This window comes from Dipodomys spectabilis, unplaced genomic scaffold, assembly GCF_019054845.1.
Source record: "Dipodomys spectabilis isolate Male_0828 unplaced genomic scaffold, ASM1905484v1 ptg000081l, whole genome shotgun sequence".
NCBI classification, from domain to species: domain Eukaryota; kingdom Metazoa; phylum Chordata; class Mammalia; order Rodentia; family Heteromyidae; genus Dipodomys; species Dipodomys spectabilis.
In genome coordinates this window covers 22,935,598-22,956,634 of record NW_024870758.1, presented here as the reverse complement: position 1 = coordinate 22,956,634, position 21,037 = coordinate 22,935,598, and the positions used below count along the sequence as shown (strand labels likewise).

General features: G+C 38.6%; 1 protein-coding gene across 1 annotated transcript in view; it reads left to right on the top strand.

Moving 5' to 3' along the window:
- The window catches only part of Ccdc148 (coiled-coil domain containing 148), a 198,100-nt gene that overhangs the window by 44,241 nt on the left and 132,822 nt on the right, over positions 1–21,037 (top strand). Inside the window, exons 5-6 of the mRNA XM_042683543.1 lie at positions 5,991–6,129; positions 8,955–9,161. Coding sequence (XP_042539477.1) covers positions 5,991–6,129; positions 8,955–9,161 — 346 coding nt within the window. The remainder of the gene's footprint in view (positions 1–5,990; positions 6,130–8,954; positions 9,162–21,037) is intronic.

Here is a 21,037-nt window from a genome sequence, read left to right as displayed (position 1 = left end):
ACAAAACAAAAAAAACAAGTAGAGCCCAGTCTGGATGGCTTATACCTGTAGTCCTGGCTACTCAAGAGGCAAAATATGAGGATTGCAGTTTGAAGGCAGTCTGAGTAGGAAAGACCATGAGATTCTTATCTCCGATTAACCACCAAAAACTAGCAGTAGAGCTGTGGCTCAAGTGGTAGAGTGCTAGCCTTAAGCAAAATAAACAAAACAAAACAAACCCAAAAAGCTCAGGGACAGCACCCAGGCCCTGAGTTCAAGCCCCAGGACTGTGATGAAACAAAAACTAAAACAACTGGATGCACTAACAGTATGCTCCCATTTGAGAAGCCTAGCTCCCTAGCTCCCTGATAAATCATGTAGCTTCCTCCGACCTGAGTCCAATTCCTAAACCTACAGCCATTGCCATGAAAACTGCACCATGTTTTTCACTTTCCTATCATCCTTTAAAAGAATGAGCATTTGATTACCAGTGCAAGTTCTGGCTGTACCCTTTGAATCACATTAAACAAACTTATTCTTCTGTTCAGAGAAGCCTGGCTATGCTTCTTAGAGCCCACTTCATCCTGGTTGTCAGCTCCCACGTGAAGAGTGAGATGAGGAGAAGCCTAGGGACCATGGAGGCGAGAATGGATATGGATCACCCATGGAGAGAATGTGATACACCCAAGGAAATGTGAGGGGTGGCTTCTGTGGGTTGGAAATGAGTTTGGGACCAGGGACCCCCCCTCAACAAATCAGGCTGAAAATCAAAGATTTCTGTTTAGACATGAGACCTGGGTAGGATGGTTGGTGGATAAAAAGGCAGTTTTAGGACTGGAGTTTTGGGTGATGCTTGTTTAGGAAGATGACAGTGAAAAGTGAAATAGAGTTGTGTTCTCCAGAGGATCAGGCCCGAAGTAGACAGAGAATTATGACAGAGTGTCTTTTATCCACATTAATCCACCGGTGACTGCAATCTTGCTACTTAATGGAGGAGGACGGGGTGTCCTCAGATCCATCATATTCCAAGAGATAAGAGTTTTGCCTTCTGCCAGCTTCATTGGGGCCACCTGCATCTTGAGCAGTCTTCAAGTGCTGATAACTAACTGCCTAGCTAGCTTCAGAGAGCACTAAATCTTTTTGCCTGGAAAACTCTCTTCAGTTGGAGAAAATCAAGAACACCTTTCTTTTCATCTACAAATGCAATATTCAGTTCCATAGACTTGTTTCTGTTGATCACGTGCACGTAAGCATTCTGTTTGCCATCTTTGTCCAACCTCTTGCTCCTAAATGTATTCTGATATCATGAATCAAAAAGCTAAGGGAAGTGGTTTAAAATTACTTGTGGTAAAAATGAATAACTAGATTAATTGTGAGTCAACTTCAGCTTTTGGAAGGACTCAAACAGAAATTCAGAAATAATGGGCTGAATTTTCACAACCTCATTGCCCTTGTGTTTGAAATAGTTATTTGGTTTCCCCGCTTAGAAAACCATAATGATATAGTATCTGAGCACTTTGATTTTCCGGGGTGGGGCGGCTGGCTGGGGATTGAGTGGTACATGGACCACCATTCCGTAGGCTGGAAGTGTGTGAAATTCAATGAAATTGCAAACTGTCAATTCTTGGTGTGCTACGATAAAGATGAAAATTTCAAAGTACTTTAAATTAGAAAGTATAGTACAGAAAGAGTAGACATTGAAGGCATTTGCCAAAGTCTTTGTAGATATATTGTTTAAAGAAATTTAATATAAGTCAAGTGTTCTTTATATTTTATTTAAACATATGTATGAGCATGTAACAATGAGATGTACAAGACACTATGTTGAAAATGAACTTTACAATTTCAGGTGTGAGGGTGAGGGAGGAATTGGGGGGTGGGGAGAGAAGGGATGGTAGGGGAAAAACAAAGGAGGGGGTAACAATGCTTGATAGGAAATATACTCATTACCTTACTCATATAACTGTAACCCCTCTATACAGTATCTTTACAATAAAAATATATAAAAAGTATATATATATACACATATATGTATCATAAAATGTTATAGTTTGTTATATATGTGTGTATATCCATATACATCCACATTTGTGTGTATATAGATGTGTATGTATACACACACTTATAGTGTTTGTGCTGATGTGTGTGTGTGTGTGTGTGTGTGTGTGTGTGTGTGTGTGTGTATTTTGCTTTAATTTTTGACAGAATCTTGCTATAGAGCTCAGGATGGCTTTGAACTCTCAGTCATCCATAGTGCTGTGATTATAGGTGTATACTACCATAACTGCTTAAAATTATAGATGTTTTTCAAACTAACAAAAATTCTCTCACTAGTTTTGTTATCATAATCACTAGTAAAGATATTAGGTACAAAGCAAAAAATGAAGGCTTGATTAGAAATGGTAACTGTCTAGATTTAAACTTAGAAATGTGGAATGCTGGATATAATTTTATGTGAGAGGCTGAAAGATGGTGATTGTAGGAAATGGCTACTTTGTTACCATGAGGAGAGTGTTAGGTTTGGGCATTTCTATTAGATTTTTTTTACTGCCTGTGTATAGGATATATATGCACTAGAGCGGATTTCTCCCTCCCTCCTAAGCAGCATTCTAATGGAAATGTATGGCTGTGACATGACTATTGCCCATGAGAGTATTTGCCTTAAGATTTAAGCCTGCAGCTCAGAAAACTGCTATAAATACTCTAAAAATAATAACATTGTGAGTATTTCTATGTCATTTCCTTTCAGAATGTTTTTCATTTTTATTCTACTTATACTAGAACAAATGACTTGCAATCTGGGTAATTATGGTAAGTAGGAAAAGCCTCTCACATCAACAAGAAGTTCAAAATGATGTCATTACTGTTCATGGTATACTTGTTTTTGAGATATCTGGTTTTAATGTTTTAGAGTCATTTTATGTGTTTACGTGGTTTTTAACACTGACACTAAAATGGCCCCTAATTAATATATTCATACAAAATATAAAAACTGTGCACCAAGTGCCACAAATTCTCCTGATGTTCTATTTATTTATAGCAATGTGCATTGCTTAATGTGTGCGCTCATTTGAAAAGCATTTTTTAAAGTGTTTGCTAGTCACACTTTCTTTGCACACAACCAACCACAGTCTTCTACCTCCCTTCAGTAGGTGAGATCATCAAAGTTTACAAGTACTTCTCTACTTACGAACAGATTTAAGACATTTTGAAAATCATGAGTATTGCTCATAGATTATTTGGGCTGGGCCATATATAAATACAATTGGGACCTGGGTTTCTACAGTAAGTGTTGGAGGGGAAATGTTCTCAGAAGGCTAGTGTGGAGGCAGAACAGGGGAGGGGAAAGTGACTAAGCAGGGAGGCCCTTTCCATTTGTCCCCCCAGTGAAAATCTGGAGGATGATGTTACAGATTGCTCTCATCTGGAAGCAAATGAACTGATCTTCCACAGAGAGTCTGTCAGCCACTGGTTCTGATTGGCTCTGGGAAGAGGCTGGGAAGGTGGTCTCTTGTTTCCAATTGGCCCTGGGGTAATCTCCATGCAAAGGATGGACATCATGGAGTCATTAACAAGACTCACAGCATCTTGGTGATGGAGATTCCATGGCCTCAGCAGCCTCCACCATACAGATGAATGACAAAGTCAAAGGGGTAGGGAATGTGTTGGAGCCAGGTTCTGTCATTGCCCCCCTCCAGAGGGCACCCACATATATGCATCTTTGTAATTAAATGAAAGTGGAAATTCAAACTCTGTCCAATGCCTTTTTATTCAGAAGCATTTCAAAAACATTAGTGAGGACATGAACTTCTGTTACTTTTTCTTATTTGTTGCTCTATTTTTTTTTGTTAGTGTTGTCACTGTTGGTATTTGTTGTTGTGGTTCGCTGTTGCAGAATTTTATCTGAGTTAACCATTAAAATGTGTTCATGTGACTATGAATGAAAATGGGTTCATTAAGAAAGGACCTGAAATACTGTCCTTGAAACCTGAGGGTGTTTTCAAGTACACTCAGGCAAGCCTTTCTTCTGGCTTGATTTCCTACGTGTGTGTGTGTGTGTGTGTGTGTGTGTGTCTGTGTCTGTGTGTGTGTGTATGTGTGTCTGTGTGTGTGCCTGCCAGGCCTGGGGCTTGAAACTCAGAGCTTGGGTGCTGTCCCTGAGCTTTTTTGCTCAAGGGTGGCACTACTTCCATCTTTTTGGTGTCTAATTGGAGATAAGTGTCTGTCTCATGGAGTTTCCTGCCTGGTCTTGCTTTGAACTGTAGTTCTCAGATTGCAACTTCCTAAATGGGCGTGAGTCATTGGCCTCCTGCATTAATTTTCCTACTTGAAATGCCTTATTTGAAGAAGGCTTTTACTATATAAGCATATAAAATTATTTAGACAGAACCAAAACATTTGGTATGTTCAATGGATAAGGTAATTTTAATTTTTTTTTGTATTATGCTATCCTGAAGCACTATAGAGTATTCTTTTTCTTGGTAGATCACCTCCAACTCTCTTTTCTCTTCTTATGATGGTGAAGATGGAGAAGGTTTTCTTTTTTGAAAAATAATCTTTCTTTTCTTGCTAACTTACCAGTATAGTGAAGTACTTCACAGAAAAGAAAACCTTGTGTGGGAACAATGGAATCCTCATTAGTATCACTACTTTAAAGGGCATCTTATTTTGTTTTAAAATGTCAAGTATTTTTCAGGGGCACATTGACAAATGAAAACTTTTCTGTATTACACCATCAACTTTAACATGTCAGATCATTGACGTAGAGTAGAAATAAACAATGGCAAATCTCCATCTTAGCTCAAAGAAATGTTTGCTGCTAATAATATTTCCTCTGATTGCATTTGTATTTGATTATTCTAATTTATTAGACAGGAATAATAGTATGCAAATAAACTCAGAATATAAAGAGGCATTAATTCAGTTTAGAATTCTAGCTGTTAATTCACCCTTTTCACTTTGCATAAGACTTTGCTAATATTTTACATCTAATAGGAATCCTGCCAGTGCCCAGGTGATTTCTGAAAGGAACAAGATTTTGGAGCAAAACAAACATGTGATTTGAAGGGAAACTTGCAGGGATCCAGCTTACAAATGACTTACTTAATGATCTGAAATATAGCACTATTGGCTATCTGTTTCACCCTAATATAAAGTATTACCCAAAGGAAGCATGAGGTTAAGAGGATAAAGTAAAAGATTATGTTAGACTTTCCTTTGGGCTCAATCTTAATAAATGTCTCCCTCAGTCTATCTTTATTTTTCTGTAATAGTTGATCTAATTCTCTATATTTATATTTTTTCCCACTGTGGATATAAGAACTTTTTGCAAAAGAAGAAAAAGTCTTCTTCATCTGTGTGGATAAGAATTTATTTTTATATCTGTTTTTTTCCTTTAGTTATTATTTTAAAATATTGCCATAGCTGAGATACAATAAATATTTTAAAAAATACTATGTCTGAGCTAGGAACCAGTGGCTCATGCCTGTAATCCTAGTTACTCAGGAAGCTGAAATCTGAAGATCATGGTTCAAAGCCAGTCCAGGCAGGGAAATCCGTGAAACTCTTGTCTCTAATAAACTACCCATACAGTGCTGGAAGTGGTGCTGTAGCTCAAGTAGTAGAGTGCTAGACTAAAGCACAGAGAGGCTCAGGCCCAGAGCCCAGGCCCTGAGTTCAAACCCCCAGACTGGCAAAAAAAATCTCATCAAATTCTTCAAACTATGCTTTTATTTGGTAATACCAAATGAAGAATCCATTGTATAAGAATTCAGAAACATTTCTGTCACTATCAATGATTTTTGCTAACTTAAAAAAAGTCTCTTAGCCACATGTGGTGACACCTGCCAGTAATCCCAGCTACCACGGAGAACGAGGCTAGAGGAATTGGAGACCAAGCTGGATAACATAGTGCACAAACTTACTTTGTTTTATGTAATTATTATCACTTGCTAATGGCTTGAACAATTGAGATTCCTGCATGTTGTAACATTTTTTTTTGTTGCTTCTAGAAACTTTCAACTAAGTAAAGAAGATCACTGGGTTTACCAGATTGTATTAGGTCAATATTCTGGGGAAGTCTTTGGTAGAAGGACTCTGTATCTGGACATGTTACAGAGATATTTTCCTCACAAATCTAGGCACGATTTGGTAAGTACCGATCCTTCCTACATATTGGTAAGTTGAATTGCTCTAGTGTTTATAATGGTTTAGTTGTGTGTGTGTGTGTGTGTGTGTGTGTGTGTGTGTGTGTGTGAGAGCATGTGCAGAAGTGTGTTTTTGATTTTGTATGTTACAGAAAATAATAGATTAGAGGTTAAAGGCTCTGTATGTCCTTTTTTCAGGTCTTTATTTCTGAAAGAGGTAGGGGACAGTTGCAGCCACACTCATTCTCTCTTTCCTCTCTTACCACAGAGATCTTCACCATGGTTCCTCTGCTGGTGTCTCAGTGTCAGGTGCCCACATAGTTATCTGCCTACCCTCATCAGTTCTGCCATATTTGTGTCTTGCCTGAAAGTGGAATGTTGTGATACTTCAGTCTCTCTAGGCATTGAGAAACCAAAACTTGTCCTAGGGAATGGCCCTTACACATACCCTCCCCATCACCTGATGGCCTGGCTCCACTACATGGGTCCAACACTCAAATGCAGAGCCCAGAACACAACTAAATGTTTATCCTGTGGTAGGTAAGACCACAAAGAAAAGAAAACAGAAGATACCACATCACCACTTAATTTTGCAATAACTCACTTATATGTGGAAAACAAATAGGTGAACTCTTGACATTTAAACGAACTGTGCTACAAAATATTCTCACATTCTCTGCACTTTTGTAATTATTTCAAATTAACCAAGTAGAATTTCCTTTAACACATATAATGGCAAATGAACATCATACCACTGTTCTTATTTTTGGGTACAGAAATGGAAACAAAAAGCACACAGCTAGTCACCATCCTTCCCAAACTTCCTACCATAATTTTTTTCCCTTTTATTTGAGTGCCAGTCTTGGGGCTTGTGAACATAGGGACTGAGTGCTGTCCCTCAAGGTTAGTCTCTATCACTTTAGCCGAGTTTCACTTCCAGCTTTTTGGTGGTTAACGGGAGATAAGAGTCTCATGAACTTTCCTGCTCCAGATGGCTTTGAACCATGATCCTTAGATCTCAGCCTCCTGCAGTGTGAGCCATGAATGACTAGCTGGATTATTTGTTTTAATTCTGGTTTTTAACTGAAATCTGTTATGCAATGAACAATTTGCAATCAGCATCACTTTTATAAATTTCTTTTTGTTTTTCTACTATTGACATGATAAACATTTTTTTTTTGGGATTATAAAACCAGTTTCTTTTTTTATTGTGAAAAAACTGTACAGAGGGGTTACAATTACATGGGCAAGATAATGAGTACATTTCTTATCAAGCATTGTAGCCTCCTCCTTTGTTTCCCCTTCCCATCTCTTCCAAACCTCCCCCTCCCCACCCAATCCTCTCCCCATCCCCCCACCAAAGTTGTAAAGTTTGTTTTCGACATGACAACTTGTACTTCTCATTGTTGCAACGGGTCCACCAGTATCCTTATTTAAATGACTTGTAAAACCAGTTTCTTATGTTATTAGCTACCTGCTTAATAATATGCTTTCTAAGAAGTGGATTTGGAGATATGGCTATAGTCTGGAAAATTATTGACATCAGGGAAAAAATTAGGAGGGATACATAATTTAGATTCAGACTTAACATCTTATAGGTAGTATGTAAGAGAATTAGAATAGATGACTAGCTTAGAAACATACTCAGCTAAAAAGATGACCTACTAAAGAATGGCAGAGACATTTATACATATAATTTATAGACTAAGGAAAAAGTAGCTGAGTAGTGGCTCATCCTTGTAATCCTAGTTACTCAGGAGGTAGAGATCTCAGGATTGTAGTTTGAAGCCAGTCTGGGCAGGAAAGTCTATGAGACTGTTTGTATCCAAGTAACTACCAAAAGGCCAGAAGTAAAACTATATTTCAGGTGGTAGGGCAGTAATCTTGAGTGACAAAAGCTAAGGAACAGTGTCCAAGTCCTAAATTCATCCATCAGTAATGATAAACATTTTTACATTGACTTTCTATGTTCAACTGATAGTATCTGTTTCTTTATGGTATATGCCTCCTTTCTTAATGTTTTAAGGATGCTTTTGAGTTTATGGAGCAAAGCTAAGAAGTTTACAGGACAGATTTTACTAGCTGGTTTAATTGAGACCACATTCTATTTCTTTCTATATCTGATTAACCAGACCTAAAATGCTCTTTTTAAATAGGGCATACTTACCTTGCTAAATTCTTTTCTTCCTTCAACAAGTGGGATCAGTACAAGAAAAATAATAACTAAGATCAGCAACTTTCAACCTCAGAAGACATACCTTTGAATGAAGAGATTTTTGGAATCTCTCCTTAGGCTCCTGGTCCTGTTCTTCCTTCCAAACCTTGTGCTTCCTATGGTTGAGATTCATGGAGGAGAAATTCCTGCTATCAGCACAAAATCCCATGTTCGTCGAGTGAGGAGGTGACATCATTGTCATAAATGGAGTTTAGGCATCTTAACCTCTAAGAAGATTAGTCATGAAGGACCAATCCTGAGGGTTTTCTCATTTTTGTAGCCATTTTATATTGATTAGCACACCAACTAACTGAAACACTGATGGAAGTGTTAAAAGACTGTATTAAAATTATATATAGATGGCAATATTGCTTTCTGCTTAGCAAATCACTGCTATCTAAAAGTGATTCCATCATATACAAGGAAAATAAGGATTTATAACATTAAATGACTTGACCATGGCAGCTATTTAATCAGTAGGGCATAAGTTAAGCTTGTCCCCCAATTTTTCAAAATCACTAGTTATAATTACTTTTATTCATTTTCATAACCATGACATGAGCTACAGGTCCACTTTCATAGCGATGAATGATGATCATTTATTATCTTTTCAGGTAGAACATGAGAAATATTGTGTCCAATATCACTTTGCTAAGGAGCAGCGAAAGATGCTGATAAAAAATTGGAGTAAGAACAGGAAAGACTTTACACAGAAGGCAGTGTTGACGCTCCTTGAGGCCTGTGTAGCTCATGAACTGGAGAGCATGTTGGCCAAGGACAGGAGAAAGCAACAAGAATTGTGTGCTCATCTGAAAGCCAAGGTAAAGTTATTTTGGAATTTGTGTGGATTTCATTTCAGAACCTGTTTTTCTTTTTCCTTAAATTTAAACCTACCATTCTGTTTCACTGTAAAGCCTATTTTGAATGAAATCATTGGTTTGAGCCATAAGAAAGTACAATTCTTTCAGGTAAAATACAGTCAGCAATCATTAGTTTTATAATGTTCAACCTAAAGTTATAGGATATTAATGTTGAAAATTTTATGGGTATATCTACTATCAACCATAGATGCTATACACTAGGATGAAGTGCTAAATGGAAATACAGGGTATGATTGTAAAGGAACTGAATAATGCTGGACTTTTCATTTATGTCAAAGATATTTTTAAGAAGTTGAATTATGGTTGGGTAGTGGTGGTGTACATTTGTAATCCTAGCTCCTTGGAAGACTCTGATTGAGAATATCTTGTTACAAGACCAGATTGGGCAGAAAAGTTCATGAGGCTTCTCTACAATCAAGAACTGGGTGCAGAGGCATGCACCTGTCACCTGAGCTAAGACAGGAAGCCTGAGAGAGGTGGATAGTGCCCAGGTATGCTCCTGGATAGAATGTAGGACTCTATCTCAAAACAACCAGCTCAACAAAGGGTGAAGCCAAGATAAGAAGAAGAGAAAGGGCACTTGTCAGAAAATATATTGAGGCAAGCTTTGCTGGGCTATGAATAACTCTCCACAAAGTGTGGGGCAAGAAATTGGGTTATCCTCCTGTAGTTGGCCCAATTGAGGGCTGAAGTCTGTTGCCTCAGTGGCAGAACTGAAAGGAGTATCTGCTGTGTTGGAATAACTACCATCTCCCTGCCAGTCTTGGTATGTGAGGCCTGATGCAGATACACTACTGCCCCCCCCCCCCCCCGAGTATTGGCAGGGGCCAGAAAAAGAAATTATACTCAGGTACAAACCCAAGTTTAGGTTTTTTGATATATGATAGAGTAAGAGGATGATGGCACACCAAGAAATTTTATTTGCTTAATAGAAATAGAAACCTGGAAGACATTATGCTATAGCAATGAATAGGTATATAAAAACAAATGTTCCTGTTTTATAACATTAGAGGAAAGTGCTTGCTCTGCATTATTTTTAATAAACCAGAAAGATATTTCTTTTCACACTGCATTAGTTTAGGTCTGAAAAGGAATAGAATTAGGGTTGGTTCACAACAGATTACAGAGCTTATGTATGTTCCTTCCCCACTGTAGGCTGATAGGAAATGTACAGGATTAGGGACCAGGACAAGTCCTTCTCCTCCTGCACACTATTATTAGCCCTTGGGCTGTGGTATAAGCGATGTTTACTTCGTATTGCATTGTATGAGGTAAACATACATGCAACAAAATGCACAGTACTTAAGTATACTATTGGATGGAGTTTGCTTACATATACACCCAGGTTCACACCATTGAGATTACAATGTAGAAGGCAGAAGCTCAGAAGGCTCCCTCATGGCTCTTCTCAGGAAATACTACTCCATTTGTTATTGCTATTCTGACTATAGATGGTTTTTGTCTAGTCCAGAACTTCATGTGAATATAATCACACATTAGATTCCTTCCTTCCTTCTTTTACATTACCCTCATTTGATCTTTATTTTAAAATCATTGTGTTGTATTTCACAGTGTGCATATACTACAATTTCTTTATATGTTTCCCTGTTCATAAAAATGTCCTTTCTTTTTTTTATTGTGAAAAAACCACACAGAGGGGTTATAATTACATGGGCAAGGTAATGAGTACATTTCTTATCAAGTATTGTTGCCTCCTCCTTTGTTTCCCCTTCCCATCCCTTCCCATCTCCAACCGCCCACCACGCCCCACGCTGAAGTTGTAAAGTTTGTTTTTCAACATAACGTCTTGCTTGTACATTTCATTGTTGCAATGGGTGCATCTTTATCCCTACTTAAACAATTGTTTTTTCCCTTCCCCTCCACAAATTATATCCACATCAAATACAGTGAAAACAGGGGTTATACCGTGGGGGAGGGATATACAAAGCAACAAAGAAATATCTTATAAATATGTTAGAAACTATAGCAAGAAAGAAAAAAAATTTGAGACCTTTATATCTTGGGGTTCATTTTGCCTAACTTTTTTTCCATTATGATTATGATACTATTGGTATTCTTGAACATATCTTTTGGTGAACACAGTTGCTAATTTCTGTTGTATATTTAGCTTTAATAAATATTGCCAAAATAGTTTTCAAAAGCGATTCTATATATTTGCAACTTATTTGCTTCACATCTTTATCAGCAGTGATATCACCAGTCTTTAGTTATGTGGGGTAACTGAATTTGGTATCTAATTATGTCTTAGGAAAAAGACTTTGAGCATCTTTTCATATTCTTACCACTTAGTTGGTGGTTCTCTTTTGTAGAATATCCACCCAAATCTGTTGCCCATTTTTTCCTTCAGTTGTCTCCATAATCTTATTATTCATATGTTCTCTATATATTCTGAGGACACGTTGTATTTATTTCTTTTTATCTTCTTTGTTTCCTTGTTGGTCGTGGAACTTGAACTCTGGGCCTGAGCGCTATCCCTAAGCTCTTCAGCTCAAAGCAAGCACTATATCACTTGAACCACAGTGCCACATCCCCTTTTTAATTTTTCTTCGTTAATGCTTTGTATTTTCATATGCTGAGTGATGTTTCTGCCTTGTGTTTTGGAGGCACTGGGGTTTGAATTCAGGCCTTGAACTTGCTAGCCTAGCATTCTATCATTTGAGCCACAGCCTTAGTCTTTATTGGTATTTGTGGATGAATAAAACTTATTTCTATTTAACATGCTGATTTTTATTTTATGTGCTTTTGAGATCTAAATAACGCACAGTAAAATCGACAGTTTAAAAAAGTAAGTTCTGTGAATATTAACAAATTTGTGATATAAAACTACCACCACAGTCAAGACATAAAATGGTTTTATCATCCTCAAAAATGCGGCAAACTTCTAGGTAAGCAATCCCATACCCACCTCTAGCCTTGGACAACCACTGATCTGTTCTCTGTCTCTCTAGTTTTGCCTGTTTTAGAATGGTCATATAAACATAGACACATAGAGTAGAATGAGATTTTCTTCACTTAGTATGCTGTGTTTGAGGTTAAGCCAGGTCATTTGTTACCAATGGTTTCTGCTAGAAACAACAATTGTTGTTTCTATTACTGTTGTAGTATTATAAAATATGGAGCTGTCATAGTTTAGCTGTGCTCATGATTTTGCAACGTGTGTTGCTTTGTGAGAAGTGGCTTCAGGTTTCTCTGTGAGCCTGTGTCTCTGAGAACATCTCTGCCTAACTTTTGTTCCCTCTGCTGTGTTATACAGTAGACACTAGGTAGTTATACAAAGAGGTTTTCTGCTTTCCTGCTGTATCTCTGTTCTCAGGCTTATCTACTGGGTCCGGGCCTATTCAACTATCCTGCTTGTTTCTCCTGCCTTTGGTGGTTCTTGTAAAGGTGACATTTTCCTGCTCCACCTGAGGAAAAGAGATTTTTCTTGTCCTTTCCTTTAGCTACAGTGCCCTGAGTGCTTGCTCCTCTTCCTTGAGTCTATAGCCATTTGATCTTCAAGGTTTGTTTCAGCTTGCCAAGACCTGCACCACCTTTGGAGGCCCTTCTGCTACCCTACCCTGGCCCCTATCTTGCTTCTGAGTACCCTGTAAGATAGGTGGAGGAAAGCTGTGAATGGGTACAAATTCCCCAGTGTCTGTAGCTTATACAGCTCCTATTTTCTTTTTCTTTTCTTTCTTTCTTTTTGTTGGTTATGGGGCTTGAACTCTGGGCCTGGGACCCTCAGCTCTTCAGCTCAATGTGAGTGCTCTACCACTTGAGCCACAGCACCACGTCTGGTTTTCTGCTGGTTTATTGGAGATAAACGTCTCACAGCCTTCCCTGGCCTGGCTCACTTTGAACTGTGATCCTCAAATCTCAGCCTCCTGAGTAGCTAGGATTACAGGCATGAGCCACCAGCGCCGGGCTACAGCTTCTATTTTCTCATGCTCTCTAAATCATTGAATTTATGAGCTCATTAAAATTTTAGCTCCAGTCTTCCTGCTCACTCCTGTGGTGAGCTTATCTCCACTAGGTGCTTTGCTGCAGAAAAGCCACTTCCCACATTGCATCTCCCCTTGGAGGAGTTAGTCCTTGACTAAATTTCAGGCTGATTTATTGGTTTGTGAGCTCTACCCTCTGAGGTGTTCAAAAAAAGTCCTGATGTAAGCAGTTCAGCTTTTTAAATTTTTCTGTATAAATGGAAGTAAGGATTCTTTCCAACTCTCTATACTTGAATGGAAGCTAGAAGATTCTAATGAAGTACTTTTCATCGGTTTTTATGTTTTCAAAACATTTTATTTATTTTTAGATTTTTAAAAAATTATCTTTAAGTAGTTGTACAAAGAAATTGCCATTCAAGAAAGCAGTTGCTGTTCATCACTTTTTAATGTGTCCTATTTAAGAAACTGTTGCCTAGAGGCAAGGGATCATTGTGAAGAACATCCTGCCCAGGGTATTTTCTGCTCAACAGTGCTTCCAACAGGCATGAATGGGACAACTCTAAGTCACAACCTGATCTGTGGAAGAGAAGTGATTAGTTAAAGGTAAACTGTATACACCACGTTAAGGGGGCATTTGTCTAAAAAGAGCCCTCAAGATATCAAGGCAACAGACTTGCTAGGAGAGGGCCACAAGTCAGCACTAACTACTGATAGGTTTTCTTGGAGCAATGCCAGTCACTGGTCAGTGAGATCTTTGCTGTTCTCTTTACCTTGCCTTCCTTCGAGGGTCTAAGCATCTACGAATAAGAAGGCAAACCATAATCTGAACACAGAGGAAAGAAATATTAATCTACTGCAGTGGATGCTGATTTTGTGAATTGTTTTTTGGTAGAGCTGGGGATTGAATTTGGGGCCTCATGTTTGCAAAGCAAGTGGTGTATCACTCAAGCCTCACTTGTAGCTCTTTTTACTCTTAGGCCTTGTTTATTATGCTCAGGGTCATCCTTGGACCATAGTCCTCCTGCCTATAATTTTCTGCAGAGCTAGCTTTAAGCAACCTTCATATCTGACTGACACTTTACTTTGCAATAAGTGTATATTGAATCAAGAAAGTTATTATTCGCATGGGTTTGGTCTGGTGACAGGAATAATCTCTGAATGGGGAACAAGAATGTTTTGACTGTTTTCTATATATCGTGCTCTCCAGTGTGTCGGGCATAGCCCACTGAGCATCTCATGGTTATCAGGCATTCTAAGGGATGCTCTAGATGCATTTTGTGATAGTGTCCTTGTCATAAATCTAGGTTGAGATGTGCAGAGGTTGCTGTAGAATATTCCCTACTGAATTCAGAAGCATGACTCTAGGAGACAATAAACAGAATATGGCATCTCCTCTGAGAGCATGCTCACAATAGAGTTGCCATATCTTCAATATGGTTTGAGCACGAGCCCCTAGGTTTGTGTTCTGAACACTTGCCAAAAGTGTGGCAATATTGAGAGAGAGAGGAACATAATGCTCCCACATGGTGAATTAGCTCACATAAGAGCAAAGTTACCTCACATCCCTGTCCCCTTTTGCATGTGGTCTGTTTTCTTTCTTCTTTCTCTACCACATTACCCAGCAGGGTCCCTTCTGGCCCTGCATCCATCTGAACTGTGAACCAAGGGGTCTAAGCATCTAAGAATAAAAAGTATAAACCATAATCTGAACACAGAAGAAAGATATGTTAATCTACTAGCATCGGACTACTGATTTTGTAAATTTTGTTTTGGTAGTGCTGGGGATTGAACTCAGGGCTCTATGCTGGCAAAGGAGATGCTTTGATTCATTCTTCAGACATTTTCCAGCATCAAATGCTTTCAGTTGTTTCAACAGCTTTCAGGGATGCATACTGTAAACCCTGAATGTAGACAGTAAATAGAGAAATTTGAACACAAAATTGGATTCTCATTCCTACAGTAATAGTGTTATTATTGGCATTTGTGTTTCTAATAGGGCCTGAGGCTAATTAAATTATGGCGGGGACCAAAAAATGTCTTTTCAAAGAAAGAGGCAGCTCGAGGAATTATACAGTAATCTTAAAAATGTTAACTTATGATTTTAACATAAAAACTTGGAGAATTATCCCTAGCCATCATTTTACAAATCTGAAGACTAACCTTGAAATATGAAGTACCTTACTGAAGCTTCACGTAGCTCCTCAACTTGAAATTCAGTGCTATCTCGGCCCCATACCGTTTGCATACAAGAATCCTACAAAATAATTGAAGATATTTATTACGCTGTAGGTCCCAGCATGCTATATATTAGAGTCACAGGATATGAAAAATATTACTTCATTGTATTGTAAATTTGACCTTTCTGAAACTAATATGCTAGCTATAATAATCATTAATTAAACATTTAACCATAATTTTGTCCTTAGCCTTAGAATTTAAAGGTCCTTTTGCTAGGGCATGATTTAGATAACTTGTGCCTTTTAAGAAAAGTAGTAAAGGAATTGTGAGATAATGCATACCCTCTCTGTTCTGTTTTGGTTTTCTGCCAGTAATGGTTGCTGTAGCAAGCAGAGCCATTTAAATCTCTCACCAGAGGGAGGAGATGAACGGGGAAAGGAAAGTATTCATTCTCCTGCTGCCAGAAAACCTGTCTTGTTTTAGCAGCAATGGAGCATGAATTCAGAGCCTTATGCTTGCTAAGGCTGGTGCAATACCGCCCAGCCACATCTCCAGCAAAATCTGCTTGTTGATTCCCTAGGTTTTCCTGATCTGTAGGCCCGACACAGTGTCCAGACTACATTGCTGCACTCTTGATTTCCTTACATATTTGTCTTTCTACAGTCTATCTGGGGAGCCTCATTCCCAGAGCTGTCCCCCAGTTGCTTTCTTTGCTTCCTTGTTAGATGGCTCAGTGCTGCTAAGAACAAGGAACATGAGGACCTTCCATACCACAGGAGAGGTCTTGGTCTTGTCTATAGCCTTCCCGTTCCTTTTATGACTGTTTAGAAAGCTTGCCACTCTTATCGAACACCATGCACTCAGGGGTCCAGACTCTGAGGAGACAATCATGTCCTACTTTATCTAGGCAATTACATCACCAAGGAATAAAAATACTGCAAATTCTTTCCTCTCTCACTTTCTGTCCCTTGCCAGTCCTGGGCCTTCCTCCAATATGCTCAGCTAGTCCTTCTCCCTAAGGTTAAGAACTCTGACCCACATAATACCTTAATTCTTAATATTTCCTACATGTGTGTCTTACTCTGCTTAGTGTTTCCCTCAGCCAATAGACATAGTTGACTCCCTCCAAAGAAAGTTTCTCTTGGATTTTAAGTCACACTCTACTTTAGGGAGGACGTATGTCTATTCTTTCATTCGTAATCAGATATTTTTTTCCAGAGAATATCTATGTTACTTCATACTCAGAACTTGCTTTCCTATTCTTCCCCACTTTCATATCTGCTTGATAACTTTGGGAAATTTTCTTGAAATTTTTTACTTTCTATTCCTTGGCCCTGGCCATTATTCTTGAACTATTAGCCTTCTGATGGCTATGCTTTCAGTTTGACCTTTGGAGCTATAGCCCTAAGTGGCTGACAGAATGCTCCATCTAAAATACAATTCAAGGTATCTTGATAATTCCTCAGTGGCATTACTTGGCTTACCTAGCTAAATTCTTGGCCTTCCAGGCCCTCAGTAACTTGGCTCTTGGTACTTTCTAGCCTCCTTTCTCCAGATCCTTCATACTTTACTATTTAGAAATACCAAATTCCTTAGAATATAGTATTTCTCTTCCCCTACCACTCAATTGCACCTTATTTTGATTCCTCCCCCCCCTCCCCCCCCATGCTTTTGTTCCTGTCGCTGTTCCCTTTGCCTGGAATGCTTCCCCTACTTTCCTTTGCCTGTCTAAGTCTTACTTATCACCAAGATTCAGCTCAACTGTCTGCTGCAAAAAGTCTTTCTTGTGTTCGTTATTAGTTAGAATAAATTCTTGGTTTTCTTTAACCCTTGCACAGAACTATGGTTTGATAATGATTATGATGATAGCATATTGAAAAATCTAATTTGCCAACATATCTGCAAGTATGAGCCTGTTTTTTTTGGAATATTTTTATTATCTTTTAGTAGTTGTACAAAGGAGCTGCCATTTACCAAAGCAGTTTATGAATATAGGGCATCTTGACTGCCACCCTTTTAAAATTTTTCACCTACCCCTTCCCTTGCTTACCTAAATTTTTAGATTAAGTATTTAATTTCTTTTGCCTTTTAACAAAGCAAATTATATGTACAATGCATCTGGATCTGTGTCATCACTGAAACATCTTCATCTACCTTCAACCCACCCCTTCCCTTATATTTCTCAATTCTGTGGTATATCTAGTGAATACTGGCCTGCATTTTCCCTCTTCCTCCCTTCAATCTTCTACTCCTCTCCCATTGGCCCCATCATCATCTCTTGCAAGTACCCATTTGTGGTATTTATTTTGTTGGGGGCTTTGACTTAGTCTTTTTTTAAAGAATGACACTATTTGTGTTCTGTCTAGAGTCTAGAAGGGATAAATGAGCTTGCATGAAACTTAAAGTTTCAGCATGGCCAAAGACATAGTTAGCAAGCTAAATAGAAAGCCCACCGAATGAGGGAAAAATTTAACAGCTATACATCAGACAAGGGCCTAATATCCGATATATACTTAGAGCTCAAAAAATTACCCCTCCCTAAAATAAACCCTCACGGAAACAACAACATAATTAATAAATGGACTAATGACTTAAAGAGAGACTTCTCAAAAGATATGTAACAATAGCCAATAGACACATGAAGAAATGTTCAACATCTTTGGCTTAAAGAAAATGCAAATAAAGACTACACTGAGATTTCGCCTCATCCCAGCTGTAATGGGCAATATCAAGAACTAACAATAACAAATGCTGGCATGGGGGGCTGGAAAGGTGGCTCAGTGGTAGAGCGCTTGCCTTGCATGCTTGAGGCCCTAGGTTCAATTCCTCAGCACCACATAAGCAGAAAAAAAAGCTGGAAGTGGCGCTGTGGCTCAAGTGGTAGAGTGCTATCCTTGAGCTGAAGAGCTGAAGGATAGTGCCCAGGCCCAGAGTTCAGGCCCCATGACCCAAACACCCACCCCCCAAAAAACCCACAAATAAATGCTGGCATGGATATGGCCAAAAGGGAACTCTAATGCACTGTTGGTGGGAATGTAAGCCTATTCAATCACTGTGGAAAGCCGTGTGGAAGTTCCTCAAAAACTAAACATAGAGCTACTCTGGGACCCAGCAATTCCAATCCTGGTCATTTATTCAATAGAATATAAACAAGGCCACACTAAAGCTACCAACACAAGCTTTTTCTTTTTCTTTTTTTTTAATTTAATTTTATTTTATTTGAGAACATACTGTACAGAGGGGTTACAATTACATGGGCAGGATAATGCATACATTTCTTACCAAGCATTGCAGCCTCCTCCTTTGTTTACCCTTCACCTCCCTTCCCACCCTCCCCCCTCCCCCCACACAAACAAACCCCCCCTCCCCCCCCACTCCGACATTGTAAAGCTGGTTTTGACATGACATTTTGTACTTCTCATTGTTGCAACAGGTCCACCTGAATCCTTAAACGACTTGTTTGTCCCCTTCTCCTCCACATGTTATACTGAAATCAAATATAGTGAAAGCGGGGGTTATACTGTGGGGGAGGGACATACAAAGCAACCAAGAAATAATCTTATAAATGCGTTAGAAACACATGCATGAAAGAAACAAAAACATTAAAATACATATTTGAGGGTTCGTTTTCCTAACATCACATTCTCTGACTTTTTCCGCTTGACTCATATCTATACTAGATATTGCAAATAAGGGAAACCATGGGACCTATGTTTCTTTGGGCCTGGCTTACTTCACTTAATATAATTTTTTCCAAGCCTTTCCATTTCCTAACAAATGGGGAAATGTCATTCTTTCTGATGGAGGCATAGAATTCCATTGTGTATATATACCACATTTTCTTGATCCATTCATCTACTGAGGGGCATCTGGGTTGGTTCCATATCTTAGCTATGGTAAATAATGCTGCAATAAACATAGTTGTGCTGGTAGCTTTAGTGTGGTCTCTTTTGTAAACATTAGGGTAAATGCCCAAAAGTGGGATTGCTGGGTCATAGTGGAGTTCTATGTGAAGTCTTTTGAGGAACCTCCATACTGCTTTCCAAAGTGGTTGAACAAGTTTACATTCCCACCAACAATGAAGTGAGGTTCCTTTCTGTCCACATCCCCTCCAGCATCTGTTGTTGTTAGAGTTCTTGATTTTTGCTGTTCTAACTGGAGTGAGGTGATATCTCAGTGTTGTTTTGATTTGCATTTCTTTTATGGCTAGGGATGTTGAACATTTCTTCATGTGTCTATTGGCCATCCTTCTTTCTTCTTCAGAGAAGCTTCTCTTTAAGTCTTTCGCCCACTTACTTATTGGGCAGCTGTTTCTTTGAGTATTTGTTGTTGGGTGGTTTAATTTTTTGAGTTCCAAGTATATTTTAGATATGAGACCCTTGTCCGTTGTATGGCTAGTAAAGATCTTCTCCCAATCCGTGGGCTTTCTATTGATCTTGCTAGCTATGTCATTTGCCCTGCAGAAGCTCTGCAACCTTATGCAATCCCATTTGTCCAACCTTTCTTTGATTTGTTGTGTTTCCGGGTCTCTATTCAGAAAATTTCGGCCTGAGCCAAGGAGACCTAGGGTTTCTCCTATTCCATCCTGTAATGTTTTCAGAGTGTCTGCTTTGAGTTCAAGGTCTTTGATCCATTTGGAGTTGATTCTGGTGCAGGGTGATATATAAGGATCTAGCTTTAGTTTTCTACATGTAGTTAACCAGTTTTACCAGCACCATTTACTGAAGAGGCTGTCTGTCTTCCATTCTATTATTTTAGCTCCCTTATCGAAGATTAGATGGCTATAGGTCTGTAGGTTCATTTCTGGGTTTTCAATTCTATTCCATTGGTCCTGAGGTCTGTTCTTATGCCAATACCAAGCTGTTTTGATTACTATGGCTTTATAGTAGAGTTTCAAATTTGGTATTGATATTCCTCGAGCAGTGTTCTTTCCGTTGAGGAGCGTTTTTGCTGTTCGGGGTCTTTTATTGTTCCATATGAATTTTTGGATTGCCTCTTCTATTTCCTTGAAGAATGAGGGTGGAATTTTGATAGGTATTGCATTGAATTTGTAGATAGCCTTGGGAAGTATTGCCATTTTCACGATGTTAATCTTTCCAATCCAGGAGCATGGGAGGCTTTGCCATTTTTTAAGTTCTGTGTTGATTTCCTTTTTCAAGATTTTAAAGTTTCATCATAGAGGTACTTCACTTCTTTAGTTAAGTTAATTCCTAGGTATTTTATTTTTTGTGGGGCTATTACAAATGGAGTTGCTTTCCTAATTTCAGCCACACTTTTCTCATTGTTGGCATACAGAAAAGCCATTGATTTTGGGGGGTTAATTTTATAACCTGCTACTTTTCCAAAGTTTTGAATCAGCTTGAGTAATTTGGGAGTGGAGTCTATGGGATTCTTTAAATATAAGATCATGTCATCTGCAAAGAGGGAGAGTTTTATTTCTTCTTTCCCTATTTGGATCCCCTTTATGTCTGCATCTTGTCTTATTGCTGTAGCTAGGCATTCTAATACTAGATTGAAGAGAAGTGGAGAGAGTGGGCATCTTTGTCTTGTTCCTGAGTTAAGGGGAAATGGCTTTAGTTTTTCACCATTGAGTATAATGCTGGCTGTAGGTTTGTCATATACAGCCTTTATTGTATTGAGGAATGTTCCATGGATTCCTAATTTTTCCAAAACCTTCATCATAAAGGGGTGTTAGAT